Source organism: Phalaenopsis equestris, unplaced genomic scaffold (genome assembly GCF_001263595.1).
Source record: "Phalaenopsis equestris unplaced genomic scaffold, ASM126359v1 Scaffold000202, whole genome shotgun sequence".
Taxonomy (NCBI): domain Eukaryota; kingdom Viridiplantae; phylum Streptophyta; class Magnoliopsida; order Asparagales; family Orchidaceae; genus Phalaenopsis; species Phalaenopsis equestris.
In genome coordinates, this window is record NW_018164644.1 from 3,796,897 (window position 1) to 3,817,801 (window position 20,905).

Genomic DNA, 20,905 nt, shown 5'->3' on the forward strand with positions numbered 1-20,905 from the left:
TGTGGGGGGGGGGGGGGGCATTTACATATGTAGACCAATGGTCATCAAATAAATAAAAATCCTCACAAAAAACCAGTTGTCATACAATAACCGAAAAATTCTACAAATAACCAATAGCCCATTATGTCCAAGCCCATAGCTTTACTTATTCATAAAAATGTACAGCTACAACCAACAACCATGCCAAGCATCAAGCTCCAAACCATTGGCATTCTCCTGCTCACTTAAAGCTGAGAGAGGAAAAAAAGAAAAAAAAAATCACATATTCCTGGAACGCAGAGAGCTTCAGCTCCAAAAAAACCAAACTAACTGCATCTAATCACTACTAAATCCCCACTAACCTCCAAACTTCACAATCTACTAACTGTAAATAAACTAAAACCATCTCAAGGACCTCAGATGAATTAGTGATCAGACCACATAAACCCACATAATAACTACCAAAACTATTTCAAGAGCTCACTGTCATTTTGAAAAAAATCGGCTAAATCCGCGCCCTGACTTATCATTCAAAATGCTTGAGAGAGAAGAAGCAGATGTTGATCTAGACCTGTGCTTCGGACGCTTTGTGCTGCAAGTTGGTTTCAAACCAGGGCTCGATTCCATGTCTGATGTGCTGAATGGTGAGATATATTCAGTCAACGGGGACTCGACTCCTTCAATTACCGACATCAATATGTTTTCATTTTCCATTGTTGAAAACTGAGGCTGCGGTGAATCGTAGTTAACCGGACGAGGCTCCTCCCTGAATCGGCTACTCCTGTTTGTCGCCTCTACAGGAGGATGCATGGCATTTAATTGCTTGTTGATGAGAATTATTGCCTCCTGGCATTCAGCAAGCTTATCTGCAGCTGCAGCAATCTCCCTCTCCTGTAATAGAATGTAAAATAAGAAACAAAGATTTTAAGAAATAATCTACTAGAATTGGTATATAAAAATTTTATATGAAAAAAGGTTCTGACATGTCTTGCTTTAGTGTCTGCGTCAGCTTCTGAATTCCTCATGATCCTAATAACGAAATAAATAGCACATTTGATGTTAGAAACTAAAGCAAAATAGATGTAGAACAGACTAAAAAGCATGAAATCAATAAATGGATGCAATAATGATTAAGTTCTTTCAAAATTGAATTATAAAGAAAAAACAGGTAAATTGTTGTAAGAGAAGCGTCAAAATGGTCTTCTAACTCTTCGTAGAGGTTTCTTTTAGTCGTAGAGTCTATAAAAGTGTCAAATTAGACCCATATTTTTTTTTAATTAAGGCTATAATAGCCCTCCTTGGAAACCATTCAAGCCCATATTAAAAGAGTCCAGAAACTAATTTAACACTTTGAGACTAAAATGACCCATGCCAATAGTCAGAGGGCAGTTTTGGCACTTTAATTAATTTTTAAACTTACAAATATGTAATTAAAGTAACACAAACCTCATTTGCTCCTGCAGACTATCATATTTGGCTAAATCATCGTGATGACTCTGCTTTTCTGAAATGAGCTCACTTTCGAATGTTTCTGCTTTTGATCTTAGCATGCTTATTTCAGCTTCCAGTTCCTCCACACGTGTTTCCAGTAACTTGTAGGATTCAGTCATGCACCTCAGTTGAGTATCAGCCAAATCTTTTGACTTCTGACAAGCAGAAAACTGCAGTTTCAGCTCTGCTAAATTCTGCTCAGTTAAAGCCAGCTGAAGTTTCGCATGTTCCGATGTTTCTCTCCAAGTTATGATATTTAAATCCATGTTATCTCTCTCCATCTTTAGATTTTTAAATTCCTCAAACGAGAAGTTATGTGGTGCGGCCTCAGATTCAGATGAAGGATTGCTAGGAGAAAGATCATAATCTGCAGGTAGCTTCCCTTCCGTTGAATCATGATGAACTATTCCATTCTCTAGGAAGGTTATCTTATCAATGGAATCAGTGCTTCTGTTATTCCCCGTAGTCATTGTTCTCAATATAAGCTCTTTGGTTTCAGACAACACATGGCACAAAGAAAGGATAAAATCAACTGTGTTCAAATTGTTACAGAAGAATTTGTTGACAGAATCTGAAAACTCATCGAGCTTCTCTGCCGCCACCTGAAAGTCAGATGACCTTCCCTGTGTCACTTCCTTGTACAGCAATATAACGAAATCACGGATCCAAGAAATGGCGCTTCTCAGGTCCTGATTCATTGATTTTTCAATGTTCCTGCATGAGTTGTCATGATGCTTTAAAGAGGTTTCATGGTCAGCAATTACTGTCATAATTTGTTCCATAAGCTTTCCTGTTTCGGAATCAAGAACCTTGGATTCAGCCACAGAAGCTATTCGCTCCTGAATCTTTGATAATATTTTTTCTGAAGGTAGATTCTCAGCCACCGAATCAAAATTTAGATTTTGTTTCAAATTAGGAGTTTTTTCTTTACACACGTCCATATGAACATCAACTGATGAAGTTTCATCACAGTTTTCATTCTTCACCTTATTCGCTCCATCATCAGAAACAGTGAAAACTACATTGTTTTCTGATGACAAACCTGCCAATTTCTCCATTTCTAAAAAGTCATCCATAAGTTCCAGTTGATTTGACGTCTGATTAATCTTACTTATATTAGAAATTCTCTCTTTCTTGAACTGTGAAAGCTCTGAAATCAAAGCTGAGGCCCAAGACTCTGCGCTGCTTCCTGCATCATCAACTCCATCCTCGGACATGGAAGCTAAACTCTGGTTGCTTTCATGATGACTCAAAGATCCTTCAAAGGAGACTTCAGCACAGGACTTCAAAGAGATCTTTTGCTGATTCAAAATGAGAATCTGCGCTTCGAGGATATGAAGTTTGTTAGCTGTTTTGGCACATCTGTTTGCTGAATCCTGAAGCTCCATGTTTCTTGTAGACAGTGCCTCCTTTAACAACTTTGTTTCTTCCTCCATTGCTAGTAAACGAGTAGTAAGAAACTCAATCTCTTTGTGAAAATGCTCAACTTCATTAAGATTGGCTTCTTGAGAAAAGAATGGATGGGTGCTCAACATCTCACCAGACTGTCTTTTTCCTCTGGATTCCCCAAAACCATGGCCTAACCTCTCAACTTCCAGTTTCATCTGAGCTAAGGCAGCAGGACCAGGCAACCTCTTTCTCACAAGCCCACGCAACCTCTGACACTCACCTTCTAACTTTGTTATCTTCTTCACATCATCAATGTGCTGCTTGTTCGCTACCTCAGCAGACTTCATACTCATGTTCTTCTCCTCATTACGAATCTCTAACTCCTTGGTTACAACATTTAGCTCATATTTCAGAGAGCTTATTTCCCTTTCATATGACTGAATGTTGGTTTTAAGATCTTCAATCTCGGCGTCAGCCTGAGATTTTTCTTCCTTGATTTTCATCAACAACGCAGATCGTTCATGAAGAGACCTTGAAATTGCGACGGTATCGGCAGAATTCTTACGGAGCTCTTGCTCAAAACCAGCAATCGTAGCTTCAAGTTCAGATTTCGCTTTCTCCCAAAGTTTGGTCTTTGCAAAGACGACATCATGGAGTTTTCTTTCGTTTTCATCCTTCACGTTACGAATCTGCTTTACACACTCCTTAAGTGCGTTATCTAGATGAACTGCTTGCTCTTCAGCAGTGAGTTTAAGAAGGATTACAGATTCGAGCTGCTGTTTTAAAGCCAAAGTTTCAGCTTCAGCCTTCTCCCACCCTATAAGAAGCAAAAAAATTAGAAGATAAAGGCCCTGATAACCCAAATTATTAGGAAAAAAATAGTATTTTACGCCTAGAGAGAAGAGTAAGAAAAAGATTACATTTAAATTTTAAACATGAAGGTACCTGAAATAGCTTCTTCGGAAACTTTAGCATGTTGCTTTACGATATCGTCCTTTGTGGCCATATCAGCCTGAGCTGAGGATAGCTTTTCCGTCATATCATCCAGTTTTTCATTCAGAGCCAACACTTGTTCTTCAATAACAATAAAATGTTCATATTTTTCTACAGAAATTTGTATGAAACTCACAGGCTTTGTATGCTCCTACAAGAAAAAACAAAATCAAACAATACATTGGTTGGTTCCTCCAAGAAAAAGAACTGTCAAAATAATGGCTTTATTATATTCATCTATACATAGATATATGCATATATGCATGCATGTATTCATAATTATATAAGTTTATGCGTATATATGAAGAGAAAGCTTTCAACCACCAGGCAAATGTCAAAAGAACTTTGACTTTTAACCAAAAGGTCCTGGTTTCAAGGTTTTGCATAAGCGGGGAGCATGTTGTTTATGTGTGTTTGGGAAAAAAATATGTAAAATTTTTAGATATATATGTGTGTGTGTGTGTGTGTGTGTGTGATGCCAGTCGTGACTTGTTGTTAAAGCAGCCTCTTTGAAGGTCGTAAGTCCCCTTAGGTCATGAGTTCGAATCCCCCTCTAGGCAGTTTGCCGGTAGTGAGGGCGGTCCTTGAATAGTTAGGCACATTAGGGTGGTTGGGGGCACGTATAATAGCCTTCGACCATTTAAAAAAAAAAGAATATATATATATATATATATATATAATTTATTTATATGGACATAGACATATATACAAAGCAATGTGTAAACTCTAATTTAGATATGACATTCAAGTAGACATTGTGCTCATGAATAACTCATTCTCAGTGTAATAAGTTCATGAGGAGAACACAATAATTTTTTTTTTTGTCCGAGCATAATAACACTTGTGTTTGCTCAACCTTAGTTCTTTTACAGCCCCGATTGAAAAAATATTACGTCCAAAGTCTGGACACAAGTTATGTCCAGACAATAGCTGCAATCAACCGAAAGAAGCGTACAATATTAAAAAAAAAAGACTGATGGATCGCAGTCATTGTCATGGCGTAGTTTGCATCTAGACTCTGGACATAATATTTTCTCCTAAGAGTCGGTAAAACTTCAAAATCATCAAGCAATAGATAAGTCTATTTTATTGAACACATACCACATAATTATTATTGACATACATTTTAATATTTACTTATAGAACCCTCAACCCTTTAAGATACATAAAAAAAAAATACTACTATTAATTTGTTTCAAGTGAAGTGCACCACTTTTTGCATAGACTTTGACAATGTTATATATGTAAATATAAAACTTTAGCTGTTAGATATGTAAGTACATAAAAATTGTGTAATATGCATGTAAATCTTTCTTTATTTTAAAATCATGACACAAATTAAACTTCTGAGTAACTGACCTGCTCTCCCTGCTTGATTCCTGTGTTAGACATAGAAGCCCTAACAGATTCAAAGTCACCACTTGCTTTCTCAGATGACTTCCTCTTCCAAGGCCAACTTCGCCTATCCATTCTTCAAATATTATTCTGCAGTATGCACCTCCAAAGTCATATAATTCATCAAAGAATCATAACTACCAAAAAAAAAAAAAAAAAAAGAAATCTGATTCTGTTCCAGAATATTTTATCATATGATAGCAGCAAAAGTTCTAAACAAACTCTGCTGATTAAAATTTTTACATGGTAAAAAAGCCAGAAAGTTTTCTAGATGCTGAAACCAGAATTAAAAACTGAAGCAGAAAAAAGAAAACAAATGTATAAATGATAATTTACAGAATAAATTCATGAAAAAAACAGTTCCAGAAAGGTAAAATGAAGATCAGATTACAATCCTTTGAAGAAAATAAGAAAATACTAGAAAAAAAAAAAGACAAGAATTTGCAGAATTTGAAAAAGAGGCAAATCCAAAAAAAAGAAAAAAAAAAAAGATATTGAAAGGTACAACGACAAGGAACAACTCAATGACAAGATGATATGTTAAGTGTGGACAGGTAGGTGCAAATTTGTGTAAATTTGAAGATATTGTTGTCATATTATCATGATACAACTGGGAAAATAGTCTAAAGCGCAGATTTTCTTCAATAAAACTATTATCATGATACAACTGGGAAAATAGTCTAAAGCACAGATTTTCTTCAATAAAACAAAAAAAAAATCAGAATTTGCAAAAGAGCAAGAACAATTACAATCCAAAAAAAGAACAATTTTGCACGTGAAAAATGGAAACCGGCGGTAATCGCCTCAAATTTAGAAACAAATTCAAAATGCAATACCAAAACGGAAAAGAAAAAGTTGAAAATCAGAAACTAGCAGCAATCTTTTCCCCAAATGCAGCATAATCGATATCAAAGCAAATGAGTTCAGAAAAGACCAGCAGCTTTCAGAACATAAAGAAGAGAGGAGAAAACAAAAATTAGCACAATGCACGTTGAGTGCTAATAACCCTAGCTGGGCGAAAGAACATAAGCAGTGAGAGAGTTAAGAAAAATACTTGTCCAGACGGAATGCAAGAAGGAGAGAAGAAAATCCAGAGGAGGAGATCTTATGGCTTCAGCTCTCCAAGTTGCGTCAGCTGTCACCTTCAAGTGGGATTCCAGAGCGCACAATGGAGCCGGGAGGATGAGAAAAAGAGGCTCTTTTACTTGCTATGGTGGAGTGAGTACTGGTTCGCCTTTTTCCCAGGCCAACACTTTCTACTTTTCTCCACTCTTACAGCTTCTTATCGGTTACAGGGAAGAGAGAGAGAGGGAGAGAGGGAGAGAGGGAGAGAGGGAGAGAGGGGAATGATCGAAGGCAGTGAGGGAAAAGATAAAATATTGACAGTTGGTGTCGCTTAAAATGCCAAGGAAGGTGTAAAGTATCCAAAGATGCTAACTTTCCTTTTTTTTTTTTTTCTACTTTAGTGGAATTCCGGATTTCCATTTTTTTATAAATGAATAGTTTATAGGGGGTGCATTGGCGAATGATGCCAGACAAGTTGCTCTACTCTCAAGGTCGAACGAATGGTAACAAAACAGGCACTAACAAATCTCCAAAGTGACAGTTTTAATCCCATTGCTGAGATTAATGGAATTATAAATGATTCAGTAAATCGGCTCAAATTGCTTCTAAACTATTTGTTAGAAGAACTCGAGTTAATCTCAATTCATCGAAAGACATTTTTTGCCAAATTATTTAAAATATATTTGGATGGGTTTATTGTAGAATAAAGAGACATCCTGCAAGATCACGTACGACACGTATAGTAACAGCCCAAATATGGTGTAACAATGCACCTCGAATATGGTGCAATAATATATCGTACTAACGGTGTAACAACACACTCTGAATCGGTGTAACGACATACCCTGACGTCGGCGCAACAACGTACTCTGCATATAGTGCAATTACATTTTTCAAAGATGGTACAACAATGCATCCTGAAAATAGTGACTTTCTCGGGACACTGAAAATTCTCTCATTGCGACCTACCACTACAGCTAACATGACCAATTATAAATTACGTGATGTAGTTCACAATTTTAGCCTCTGCTGCATACAAACCTCATCACAGTTCACCACTACGCCCCAGGTGACCAACTACGATTATGTGGTTCACATCTCATGCAACTCCTGACTCCGACCCATATGGCCTACGGACGTCCTCACAGCTCACCACTACGATTTACATGACTAGCTACGACCTAGATAGTTCATACCTTGTTCAACTCCCAACTCTAGTATTTGCGATGTATGGATGTTATCACAACTCAACACTACGACTTACGTGGTTCAAAGCTTGTACAATTCCCAACTTTGGCCTCTATAGCCTACAAACATCATCACATATCACCACTAGGTGTTACATGGCCACAGCTGATGCAAATCCTGAGTTCGACCTTTACAGTCAATGGATGTCATTACAATTCACCATTATGACTTATGTGAACAGCTAGGACATACATGGTCATAACTCATGAAGCTCTCGACTCAGCTTTTATAGCTTACTGACGTCATCACAACTCACCACTACAACAAACGTGACCAACCACAGCCAATGTGGCTCACAACTTTTGCAGCTTCCTACTACAACCTCTACAACTAACAGAAACTTCAGAAGCGATCGTCTGCGACTCACATTGGTCAACCACTGCTATGACTTTCAACTACGGCCTATATGACAAACTTATGCTACAACCATTTTCTATAATATTTATGATGAACTTTTGCCTTTATAGCAATCGAATACGATACTTACAACCCACTATCACCAAGAACTACATTCATTATAGCTAGACTACGACTATTATTAATAAACTATTGTTGTACATTTACAATGATCAACTTTATAACTTCATCTTTTCTAATTTATAAGAAGAGTGAACATTTTTATTCATCTTTCATTGTATAATGTTTCAATTAGGTTAGACTTTGTGATTTTTCTACCTTTTTCTAGCATTTTTCACATAAAATTTTAAGCATCTCCTCCCGTGTACTTTTCTCTTTTATTATTTGAATGTGTTGAATTATCGTTCAACACTAACATGATAATTCATTACTCTACTGCAGTAGACCTTCCAACATGTATCAAGAGTAAATTGATGTACCTGGACTTCATTAACAAAGACATCTTTATTTTTAACACAATGATCAAGTTGTTCAAGAAAATTACCATTTTATATCTCTTCCAATTCTTTCTACTATGTAACCATCAAGTCGTCAAAAAAATAATAATAATTCTCATCAATCAATTTTGACCTTAAATGGTTTGGCATGCAATGTTTGAAAGCATTTTCTCATACATGTTATGTAATAAATTTAATTCATTATCTAAGTTACCCTTTCTTTGTAGTACCCCTGTGATCTATAATTGGTGAAGAGGAATTCATGGAGCAATTTGTCCTTGTGGGCTGAAGTGGCCCTACTACAAATGTAACCCTAATCATGGAGTGGGCTGTCCTGGCCATTTTATGAATGACAAACAGCCAATTCCCATCATACTTAATATTGTATTAAATTTATATATATATATATATATATATATATATATATAAGAAAAGAGATATAAAATCACTTATAATGACACCATAATTACATTTCCAGTTATATTGATAAAATATGTTAAAAAACTGATTAATTTCATGGAATCCAATGCAAATATTTTGTAAAAAATTACCGGCAAAGATCGGACGGCCATAAACATTTTATTTAAAATCAAGTGGAAATCTTAGCGGTGGATTTGTTGATTAATTAGTCCATTTACCGTTTCCCTGTCCGAGCAGGTACCGCCAAAGCACCCCCCATCAACCAACTGCTACCACAGAATGCGTGCTTCGCTGTTGATCGTCCGATTCGAATCGAACGGCATATATGAATTTAAGGCATTGGTCCCACTTTCTTTTTCTGATTTACGAGCAGGACGGCGACGGAGGTATGAGGAGATCATCGGGCTGCTGACGGTCCCCCCACACGCATTTCACCACGTGTAGATTTTTTTTTGGTACTATTTTACTAAATTATTTTTTTGTTTTTGACTTATTGTGTAATTTGTGGGTTGGTATGGTCATTTGGAAAAATTATTGTAGGAGGACGCAGCTCCGCATGTAGAGTTTCTTGTGGAGTCCAAATGAAATCACGCCACGTGAAGGTACAGAAAAAAAAAAAAAATCGGCTCTGTAACACAGGAGAATATTCCCCCCGTATTATTCTATTGTATTCAGGTGTTATTGTGTTCAGGGAATATTCCCGGTATTATAATAACACAATAACACATCAATAACAATTGAATAACACACAATAAAATTTGAATAATACACAATAATATCTGAATAACACGGGATGAATATTCTCTTGTGTTACCAGGTATATTTTATTTTTTTTCCTGTCTCCGCCACCTGACGTGATTTCATTAGACTCCACCACCAGGGTGGACTATTTGTGTGTGTACGTGTGAAAAGGTGCATTTTACTTTAAAAAAAAATAAAAAAATGATATTTTTAATGTGGTGTAAAGTTGTAAACGTAAAAATTAAAGTTCAGGTGTCAGACCTATAAATATATAGGAATTGAGTGGTATACATGTAAATGCCCCCATAATAATAATAAATACTTGAATCCTACAAATCATATATTCATTGCACGTAAAATTACATACATAACACTCAATTCGAATGAATGTATTCATCTCACATCCGAAGTTTCATTTTCACACACATAGTATTTTACCTAAGAATGAAAAAATAGATTTAACTATTAAAATATAATAATGAAAAAGATGGATTTGGCTTTAATTTTTACTTTTAAACCATTTTAATGTGCTTTAAAATGTGTTTTCCGTTTTTTAAAAGTTAAAATAATGATATTCTTTATATAATATATGGGTGGTAAAAATATAAAAATAAAACTTTAGTGTTAGATATGTAAACAAATAGGAAATATGTGGTATTTATGTAAATGTCTCTTTATTAAAGTGAGACCCACCGAAATACATCATCCTCGCCGTAGATCACTGTGATCTACGATGTAGATCCGACACTGCATGCATGTATGCAATAATTTTTCTTATTTTTTACCATTTGGCTCCGTTTTTTTACCATTTGGCTCCGTCAGCCTTAAATTTAGAGCTGATGAATTCGGATCTGTTGCACGAAATTCAAAGATTCCAATCAATTAATGACTCATTTAATATAAGTTAGCTTTAGTTAGTAAGGCTTTAACAAGAATATGTTTAGTGGTCCTCAGCGTTAATTTGGGCATTAAAAGAGGGGAAATTACTGCACCATGGAATGGATGAATCTTAAACAATTATTAAAGCAAAATGTAATAATTATTTTCTTCTATGTTTATTGATTATGAATTTTCTTTTGTTATTTTTAATTTATTTATTTTAAATACCTAATTATTTATGTATGTGGGTGTGAACGAGTTTTGACTCGAGCTCGTGCTTAATTAATTAATTAAATGTGATTGAATTTGAGCTCGACCATGATTATATAAGTTCTAGTTGTCTCTCGAGCTCATGAGCTAATTTATTTATTACAAAAGAGAGAAAGTATAGTTATAATTTAAGTAATTGTGTTAATAAGTTAACTAAAGAAATGTGAAATTAGAAGAAAAATAATAATTAGGGTTGCATTTTAACAATTTTCAGCAATTCGGTAATTGAATTAACAAAATTTTAATTTATTTTAAGTATATTTTATATTAGTAATTTTTAGTATAGTTGGCTTGTAAGCTAATGAGTTGAATCAAAGCTAGCTTAAGTTTGAGTCAGAGCTCATCAAGCGTGACTTATGAGTCATTTATCGAGTTAAGCATAAGTTGGCTTGCATATGTCATATAAATGTAAAATTGCAATGATTGTATTACATAAATAAGATGAATTTATGTGTTGAATCCAAAAATGTTGTGTGGATCACGCCCAAGAAACGGAGCGTCAGACAGACGAGCGGAATGGAAAAGTTGAGAGCATAACAACACATATATTTGAGGAACAGGTTCAGTAGTCACTTCTTGAAAAAAGGAACCATCTATTTATAGATTATAGGGAGTGTCTAATAAGTTACATATTAGCCCCTGTTTAAATAGAAATGTTACAAGTGATTAATGTGTTATTTCCCTTTTACATATTTGTTACTGACCCTGGGATCTTTTAATATTTGTAAGCGTCGTTAGTACCATTTTTTAATCACGACTATTTGAAGCGTGGTATTAATGATCCGCGGTTGTTAGCATTCAATTGTCTGATAATCATTCGGTTCAGTGAAAAAATCCTTCGAACAGCTGAAAGGTCTATCAATGGCCTTTTTGAGGGAATCCTTCATAGAAACCTTCTTATTATTGGGATGAACTTCGACCCTCGCGCAGAGGCTGAGTCATGGTAATAAGGCCAAATTTTCAATATGGAAGGAGTAGGGAAGAGAAACCTAAAAGTAAAGTGCACACTCATGAAAAAGACTTTGAAACTAATGTCCGCCAATAATAATCATCGCATTATTCAGCAGCTAACATTCACATACCATTGTTGCATGGTTTCCATCGCTATTAATAGACAACCATCACAAAGGCATCATCATAGTCGACAGACACAATCGCTATTAAAAACCACCATCACTCGACAATCGCCATCATTATACATGTTCTCTATTACATTTCCATCACTCTTCACTATTTTCAAGGAAAAATCAACATCCTACAATTTTGCAACATTGCAATCCCTTTGTTTAAAGGAGAAACAATTTTTTTGTTAATCACATCTATATAGTAGAATCACCACCCATTGACCACTATTTACGACAGTTGTGACCAGAATTTGATGATTGTTCCTAACAGATATCTTTGTATAGCTACAAGTAATATATCTTGTGTAAAATTATACCCCCGTTTTGAGAGGAGTAATCACAAACTAGGACCAATGTGATCAATTGATAATATTGTAGTAACCAACAATGAATTATTTGGACAAACACCATTACATCTTCTAACTACAACATTCGTGGTCAACTAACGCTATTGCAGCCATCAATTATGCAACCAATTGACACTAACGCATCTCGGCACTACAACCAATGTGACCAACCATGGCTTGCGTAGCTCATAACTGTTGCAGCTCCCTACTACAGCCTCTACGGCAAACATGTGCTTTTGAAGCAACCATCAAAATAATTGATGACTACGGCCTTTACGACCCTTTACAATTATTATTATTGAACTATCGTTATACATCAATCTTATAATTATATCGTTCTTAATTGAAAATGAGAATGAACATATGCACTTACAATTACCTAGTGAATTATTCAATCAGATCAGATCCTGTGATTTTTTCCTTTTCTATGATTTTCACATAAAAAATCAAATTATCTTCTTCTATTCACTTCTCTTTTATAGGTTTGTGTGCTGAATCCTTATTTATTTATTGCTCTATGATCGTGAATCTTCCGACACACAACACATAATCATGATCTGAAGCTTTGTGGTAAGTAACGACTATCATTCTGTTTGGACGGAGTTGAATGCTGTGAGTCAAATGATTATTATTTATAATAAAGATAATTGTATAAGTTGGAGGACTTTAATCTGCAAGTTTTATTTATTCACTTATTTATTTATTAGTTTTAAAAATTTAAGCTTTAGTGGAATCTTTATCAGGCTCATAAAACTTAAGATATTCTAAGCAATCTTCTGTGCATGATTTCTCAAAGTTGGGGAGCAGAGTATCATGTCTCTGACTGGCTTCCTAATGATGGCAACTGACTGAAATCATTGGCCGGTGAGCTCCCCATCACCGCCTCCAATTCTTATCCAGTTAGCTTCACGATTTCTTAGATTCGACAAGCAGAAGATGCTGGAGGCAGGAAGGAAAAGGGGGCTCTGGTTTTTATTTTTAAGCTAATTTGCTAATTAGTTTTAATTAATCAATAGTATATTAAGTTAATTATATTAATAAAAATGTGATTTAATTTTTTAACTAATTGTCCATTTGTTTAATTTAAAATATGAATCCTTAAATAATGATTAGTTATTTTAGTATACATTAATTAATATTTGGAATGTATTTTGAACATGAATCACCCAGTTTGAGAGAAAACTTTCTATCAGTTACGACATAAATCTTATGCGAAACAATCTACATTCAATGATGCTCTACAAACCCGTACGCACGAATTGTTTTGTCTCCCATTAGGACCATCACACTCTATTTGACATCAATCAAGAATTGAAATAACATGTGTTGTGTTAACTTTGAAATTTAAAACGATCGACGACGAAGTGAAAAATAAAATGACACGAGAAAAATCACACCAGAAAAGAACACACAGATTTACGTGGTTCGGCAAATTGCCTACATCCACGGAGTTGCAGAGGATTTTACTAATTGAGGAATTTACACCGTTTGAACACAATAATAATTGCAGGAGAAAGTCTCACTTTCTCACTCTCTTCTTTTCTCTACACCGAGATACACCGAAGAGCACACCTTGCGATTCTACTGATTCGTATCCTTCAGCCCGTAAGTCTTCTTCCCCGTGCTTTGCGATACTTCCTTCACCAGCAAACCAACGCAGAACAGAGGAAGAATGAGGAAGAGCCGAATCTTGCTTTTCTTTACACTTGAAGTTCTATCCAAGAAGCCAAGAAAAAAAAACCATTCCAGCATATTACGTGAAGAGAAAATAAAACCACTTAAAAAATAACCACCTGCAAGTTGCACTTTTTTATCAAATGTAACTTCCTTTCCTTCTTTAATGGTGGCGGGAGTAGTTACAGAAATGGCAAAAAAACATATATATTTATTATATTATAACTGGGCTCCACACTCAACAACATGAACATTGAATCTGCTATGAATATTGTAAAGACCTGACATTCTCAAGTACTCTTGCAAAAGACAAATCATTTTAATATAAGCTTCAAAGAATTGTCAAATGAAGTACTCGTTTCACTTCTCAAATTTTCAGTGAGTTTTTTTAAGACTGATTAATTCCTTAAAGTTATAAAGAAGTTCATTAGACTTCTTAATGAAATCTTCTATATTCTCTATGAAGACCTCAATGCCACTATTAATCTGCTTTCTCTTCTTCTTATTCCTAATAATAGACATTGTTTTTGCACTCTATCTCAAATATAACTTGTATTTCATCTTTTTTTCTTTCTCGTCTTCTTGAGAAGCTCTTTAAGGATTCATCAATATTCATATCTTCAAATCCATTTCAATTCTCCAAACAAAATAATAATAATAAATAAATAATGAACGGAGATAATTTCATAAAACAAATTTAATTCTCCAAAGTATGAACTTATTGCAAAATTCTTGATACATAGAGTATTAGAAGCATTAAAGAATATAAAAAATCATGAGTGGTGGGCCTCCTTACTTGTCATTGCATGCATGACAATACTAGCTCTTTATAACACCTTAGAAATAAAAGGGTTGTTCCTCTGATGAATAACATTTATTGTGGAATGAAACTCCATTTTTTTATTGACCATGACACACTTGAACAGTCATCTTAATAAGCAATTGATTTTCACTCTGCTAAGGTGACGCTGTGATGTGACAACCTTTGATATTTCCTTAGACTGAGGTTTATCTTATTTGATGCTTTATGATAACTTTATATTGCAACTAACATGCATTTATTATGGTTGAAAATTGTTTTCTTCCCCTGTGTTTTTCATTCGAGCATATGATTTGACTTCTAAGGGATTCACAAAAGAGAGATTAACATAGATATCACATTAGCACCTTAAATTTAATATTTACTAACATCACACTGCAATTCTTCAGAAGTGCTGAAAAAATAGCACTCAATCTATCTTATCACCCTTCGTTTATTCTTCTCTCAAGTGCTCCATCTCTCTCATTTCTTCTTCCCTTATTTGTATCTCTACTCCTTGCCACATGGTTAGAGTTATCTCGGTCCACCCCTAAATCCCTCATGTCTCACAATCCATCAATCCAATGACAACTAGTCTATCTTCACCATCGACCATAGTTGGGCCCATCTCAATTGCAGAGATTCTCAAAACTTCACTGCCCAACCATACCGAGCGAACTCGACTCCATCAGCCCTAGCGTTAGATCAAATCAAGCGAGATAGCAGATGTTCATGATGTCACGCTTTATGACATGCAGTCAGCTCTATGGCGTAGCCTCAACTTGTAATGTAGAAATGGTCGATTTGCAGAGGCTCCTGGACATTGGTTCTCAGTCCCCATTGAAAGAAGGTAGAGTCGAGGGAGAGGGACTCGATGGCACACATGCGGTGGTCGATGCACAAATGTTGTTGGCTTGGATATAATAGAGAGTATGTCGAGATAGACAGAGAGATATTTTTTAGCACTTTTGCCGGTTTAGGCGATTAAGCAAGTTTTAGATGTAATATATGTAACTACTACAAAAAATATATATATGTATTGACTGACTTGGGGTGGAAGCTGACATTCATTTTCATCTGAAAATAAGATATTGTGCAAAATATTTTAATATTGGATTATAAATTGATTTTAGCATGTGGTTTAAATGATGATATCTAACATCATTTGATCGACCAAGTCAAAATTGTATTGGACTTTTTGTATGAGCTTTGTAATGTATAAAGACCACCTGTTATATTTTAGGAGGATTTACGTATATACCACTGAATTCTTAAGTATTTGCATGTCTAACATCTAAACTTTAATTTTTATATATTTGTCATCCCACATAAAGAGGCATTTCAACTTTTTTTTTTTTTTTTAATTAGAATAGTAATTTGATGTGATATAATAGATTTGAGTGGTATAAATGTAGAACTTATATGTCATTAGATACTTAAATACATAGTGCTGAATACAAGGACGTTGTCTATGAAATAGAGCCGGCTTCTGAGTGAGAAAGAGAGGGAGAGCGACGCCCTGCCCTACATGAAGGGGAGAGAGAGAGATAGCCTAAAAGGGCCCCTTTACATTCCAAGGGGTAGGTCTTCTATTTATAGGAGGAGAAGTAGGGAGATATATTATTACAATTTAGCCCTTGATTTATGGAGGACAGAACAAGCTATTTCAGTCTTTTGTCGTCGGAGCATATTGTTGGAGACTTTGTCAGCTATTGTATTTGATTTTCGGCCGGCATTCATCTAGAAGAGTCACGTTCCTGGGAGGTGGCCGGCCGGAAAAGTCATTGGTGAGATGAGACTAGTTGGAGAAGTTGTCTTCCAGGGGAGGCTAGCTGAAGCCAGCTACAGTGGCGGCTGCTGGAGAAGAGATCAACCATGAGGGCCGGTAGGAAAGTTGATTGTTCAAAGGAGGCTGTGGAAGCGTCGACCGGCCATGGGAGGTTGTTGTAGAGATCGTCAACCAATGGAAGGCTGGGTTCAAAGCTTATCTGCTAAAGCGTCAGCCGACTAAGAGAGGATCAACGAGAACGTAAGCTGACCGCGAGATGCCAGTTGGGGCGTTGTCCGACTAAGAACGATCAATGAGAGAGTAGGCCAACTATGAGAGGTCAGTTGGAGCGTCGTCTGACTAAGAGAGGTCGGTTGGGGCGTTGTCTGGCTAATAGAGACTGGTTGGGAAGGCCGTCGGCCAATGAGTGCCAATCGGAAGGGCTACCAACCGGTCGTTGCTCGCTGTTAAGGAGTTGACAGAAAGAGGCAGGAGGTAGGTAAAGAAATGTTCATAGTTTCATGTGGTTCATAAGTCATGAAGTCATGACTAGACCTTTTATACTTTCTGTCATGCACAGGAATTTAGTTGTATGCAAATGCTCCTTTATTTCTTTATTTATGATAGGTCAATAAATAAATTAGAATACACAACATATACAAATAAGATTTTGATTTTAAAGCTGCCATTATTGAATAATGTAAATTGTCCATCTCCAATTTAGAGTTTCACCTTGAAATTAAGAATGCATAATCCCTCTTTTCTTTTGTCGATGCATTCAAATGTATATTCTTTATAGACTATGTGATGGCCAGCCATCCGACAGAGAACAATGAGCACAAAAATCATCACGTGTCAATTTTATGTTAACATGAACAACATAAAAAAATTGTTATTATGCAAAGAAATAAAATGACAAATCTCTTTAACACATTTGAAAAGAAAATTATCAAATTTATGTGATAATTACGTTTCTATTGTTGTGCTGGAGCCTGATCCTGATCCCGCCTCCTGCCCTTATTGTTATTATGCAAAGAAATAAAATGACAAATCTCATTAACACATTTGAAAAGAAAATTATTAAATTTATGTGATAATTACGTCTCCGACAGAGAACAATGAGCACAAAAATCATCACGTGTCAATTTTATGTTAACATGAACAACATAAAAAAATTGTTATTATGCAAAGAAATAAAATGACAAATCTCTTTAACACATTTGAAAAGAAAATTATCAAATTTATGTGATAATTACGTTTCTATTGTTGTGCTGGAGCCTGATCCTGATCCCGCCTCCTGCCCTTCGCTTCCGCTCCTATTTCCTTGAATCGTCGCTTCTCCCTCTGTGTCGCGGAAAGTCGCGAACGACGCCATTCGTTCCCGCCTTCCTCTAACGCGAAGCGAAGCATCCCTTCGCTCATTGAGGTTTTGTGATAAAAGAAGCGGCTCTCCTTGAGTTTTTAGGACAGCCCATTTGAGTTCTTCTTCGGCAGTATTGCTTCCTCGGGATAGAAGAAGAGAAGTGCAAGCAGTGTGTGCGTGCTTGACATAAGGAAGAAGAAAGAAGTAGATTATTTTCCCTTAGCTTCTTCTTGGTGGCTTGTGGCAGAAGAGAAATTGAGTTTATTTCTCTTATAATTTTACCTTCTTCGGTGTATCTCGGTGTAGAGCTTCTTCGGTGTATCTCGGTGTGGAGAGAGAAGAAGAGAGAGAGAAGAAAATGGAGCAACGGTGTAGAGAGAGAGTAAAAGAGAGAGAATAAGAGAGAGGAACGAAGTGAGAGTGAGAGATTCCTCAAGTAGTAAAATCCTCCGCAACTCCGTGAACGTAGGAAATTTGCCGAACCTCGTAAATTTGTGTGTTCCGCTGTGTTACTGTTTTTCTGATGTGAATTTTCGCGTTCTATTTTTCGCTTCGTCAAAAATCATTCTCTTATTTTATATTTTTATAGTCCACAACAACTGATATAACTCACAACATGTATCTCTTGAAACGTTATTATTTACAAAACTATCACTTTTATAGTTTTTTTGAACTACGTATCATACCAATTCATTTTTTTGGCCCGCGATCAAACCATTGAAAGTTGATAAAATGTAAACCACACAATGCTTAAGCATTTGCATATCTAACTCAAAAAAATGTTTCAACGGCTATATATGTAATCGCCCATATAATATCCAACAAAACCAAAAGTCTATTTCACGAAAAAATATTACTTCAGGAGATTGATGCATCAGTATACTCCAATGAGGAGGTGCCACATATGCAATGGTCTCACCATAATTCCACGTGACACCTCCCCATTGGACAGTACTCCTGAGGTAATATTTTTTTCTATTTCACTAATATATTATTGGCACAATTACATGCAAACCACACGATTCTTAATCATTTGCATATCTAACACAAAAAACATTCATATTTTGACACATACCACCGAAATTTGTAATATCATTATCACTATTTTTTAAAAAGCAAAAGACACATTTTCGTGCATAGATTTATGACACCGAGATGTTATAAATGCAAATATAAATTTTTATGTGGTATGTATGTAAATTTTCATATATTATTCCAACATAGTTTGTTGACAACTAGTCGTTGCTACTCTGCGTTGAGACTTGCAGTTCCGAATTTTTGGCACATGCTCTTAGTTTCTTATTTGGGTGACTTGGAATTAATTTCGGTCAACATTTAACGTATTTGGAAAGCTTCAATATAAAATTTATGAAACTAATTCATAAATATTATAATCATTAAAATTCTATAAACTCCAAATCGCATAAAATTAGGCATTTATATACATTTCATACAATTTTTATGTATTTATATATAATATTTAAATTTTTATATTTATATGTATAGCATTTAATTCTTTAATATTACATAAAAAATATATAGCTATGACTGACTTTTTTAAAAGTGAATTATAAATTTTTATGCATATGTTATGATATCGAAGTGTTAGATTTGTAAATATTAAATTTTAGTTGTTAAATATATAAATAGGTAAGAATTGAGGGACATGCATGTAAATTTCCCTAAAATTAAACTTATGTGAAGTCTTATCTCAAATATAGCTTGTATTTCATCATTCATCTTTCTTTTCTACTTAGAGCTCTTGAGAAAGCTCTTTAGGGCTTTATATTCATATCTTCAAATTGATTTCAATTTTCCAAACATAATAATAATAATAATAATAATAATAATAATAATAATAATAATAATAATAATAATAAAGGATGAAGATAATTTATCAAACTAATTTGACCCTCCAAAGTATAATTTCATGACAAAATTAAAGAATAAAAAAATCATAAAAATAGGAAAGGGATGTGGGCGGGCCCAAGCATGTAAGCAAGTCGAGTCGAGCTCGAGCCACCCTTGACTGGAGCTTGATTAATTTTATCAAGTTCGAGCTTGAGCTCGAGCTTAAGTCTACGAGTTCGAGTCGGCTCATGAGCAGACTTGTTTATTATAAATGAAAGAAAATAGTATTAATTTAATATAGTGTCATAATAAAATGATAAACAAAATGAGTCATTAGAAGAGAAATAATAAGTCACTTAATATAAAATACAAAATATTATTTTTAAAATAATTCAAATTTAATATATTTTGAGTATATTTTACATTAATAATTTTTTTTTTAAACAAGCCGACTAACAAGTTAACAAGTCCAGTCAGAGCTTGAACTTGGCTTGTTAGCCCATCGAACTCAGTTCACGAGCCACTTATCGAGCCGAGCTCGAATTAGCTCATGAGTCGGCTTGACTCACTTACATTTCTATAAGGGCCACCTTAATTTTCATGCATGAACACTTTATCTCTATAACATCTTAGAGATAAAGGGCTTACTCTTCTCATGAATAACACTTGTTGTGAGATGGAAAACCATCTTTCACTCTCTATGACACGCTTGAATAACCATCTTAATAAGCAATTGATTTTCAATTTGATAAGGTGACATTATGATGGGACAACTTTTGATATTTCCTTAGACTATAGTTTAACTTATTTGACGACATTTATGCTTTATGACATTTTTATATTGCAACTAACATGCATTTATTTATTATGTTTGAAAAGTCAAAATAATAAAAAAAAATTACATTAATAATTCAAGGAAGTTAATGGTGTTATATCATTGAGAGGGATCTTGTAATGGTTGCTAGACCAATCATGCATTAGTTTATGTTCTTGAAATGATCATTTTATTTATAAATTTGCTTGAAACATATGTCACATAATCTTAAGGTTTACTTTGAAATTAGTTTATTGTAATATATAATTAATAAGATGAGTTTATTTTTTTTTTTTTTTTTTTTTTGCAAATTCTTAAGAGAATGGAAAATTGTGAATTTAACGAAAAAATTTCTAAAATCTTAGAAGGAGTTAGTTCGCTTTACCATCCAAATCCCCCATGCCTGACAATCCGTCAATTCAACGACGACCAGCCTATCTT

General features: G+C 34.9%; 1 protein-coding gene across 1 annotated transcript; it reads right to left on the bottom strand.

Moving 5' to 3' along the window:
* Nucleotides 1–12: 12 nt before the first annotated feature.
* On the bottom strand, nt 13–6,619 carry LOC110022795 (filament-like plant protein 4). The gene is made up of 6 exons (XM_020721905.1): nt 6,302–6,619; nt 5,212–5,337; nt 3,805–4,003; nt 1,426–3,676; nt 963–1,008; nt 13–870 (listed from the first exon to the last, which is right to left on the bottom strand). Exons 2-6 carry the CDS (start codon nt 5,320–5,322, stop codon nt 466–468), a joined length of 3,012 nt encoding a protein of 1,003 aa, XP_020577564.1. The 5' UTR covers nt 5,323–5,337; nt 6,302–6,619; the 3' UTR covers nt 13–465.
* Between the last annotated feature and the right edge of the window lie 14,286 nt (nt 6,620–20,905).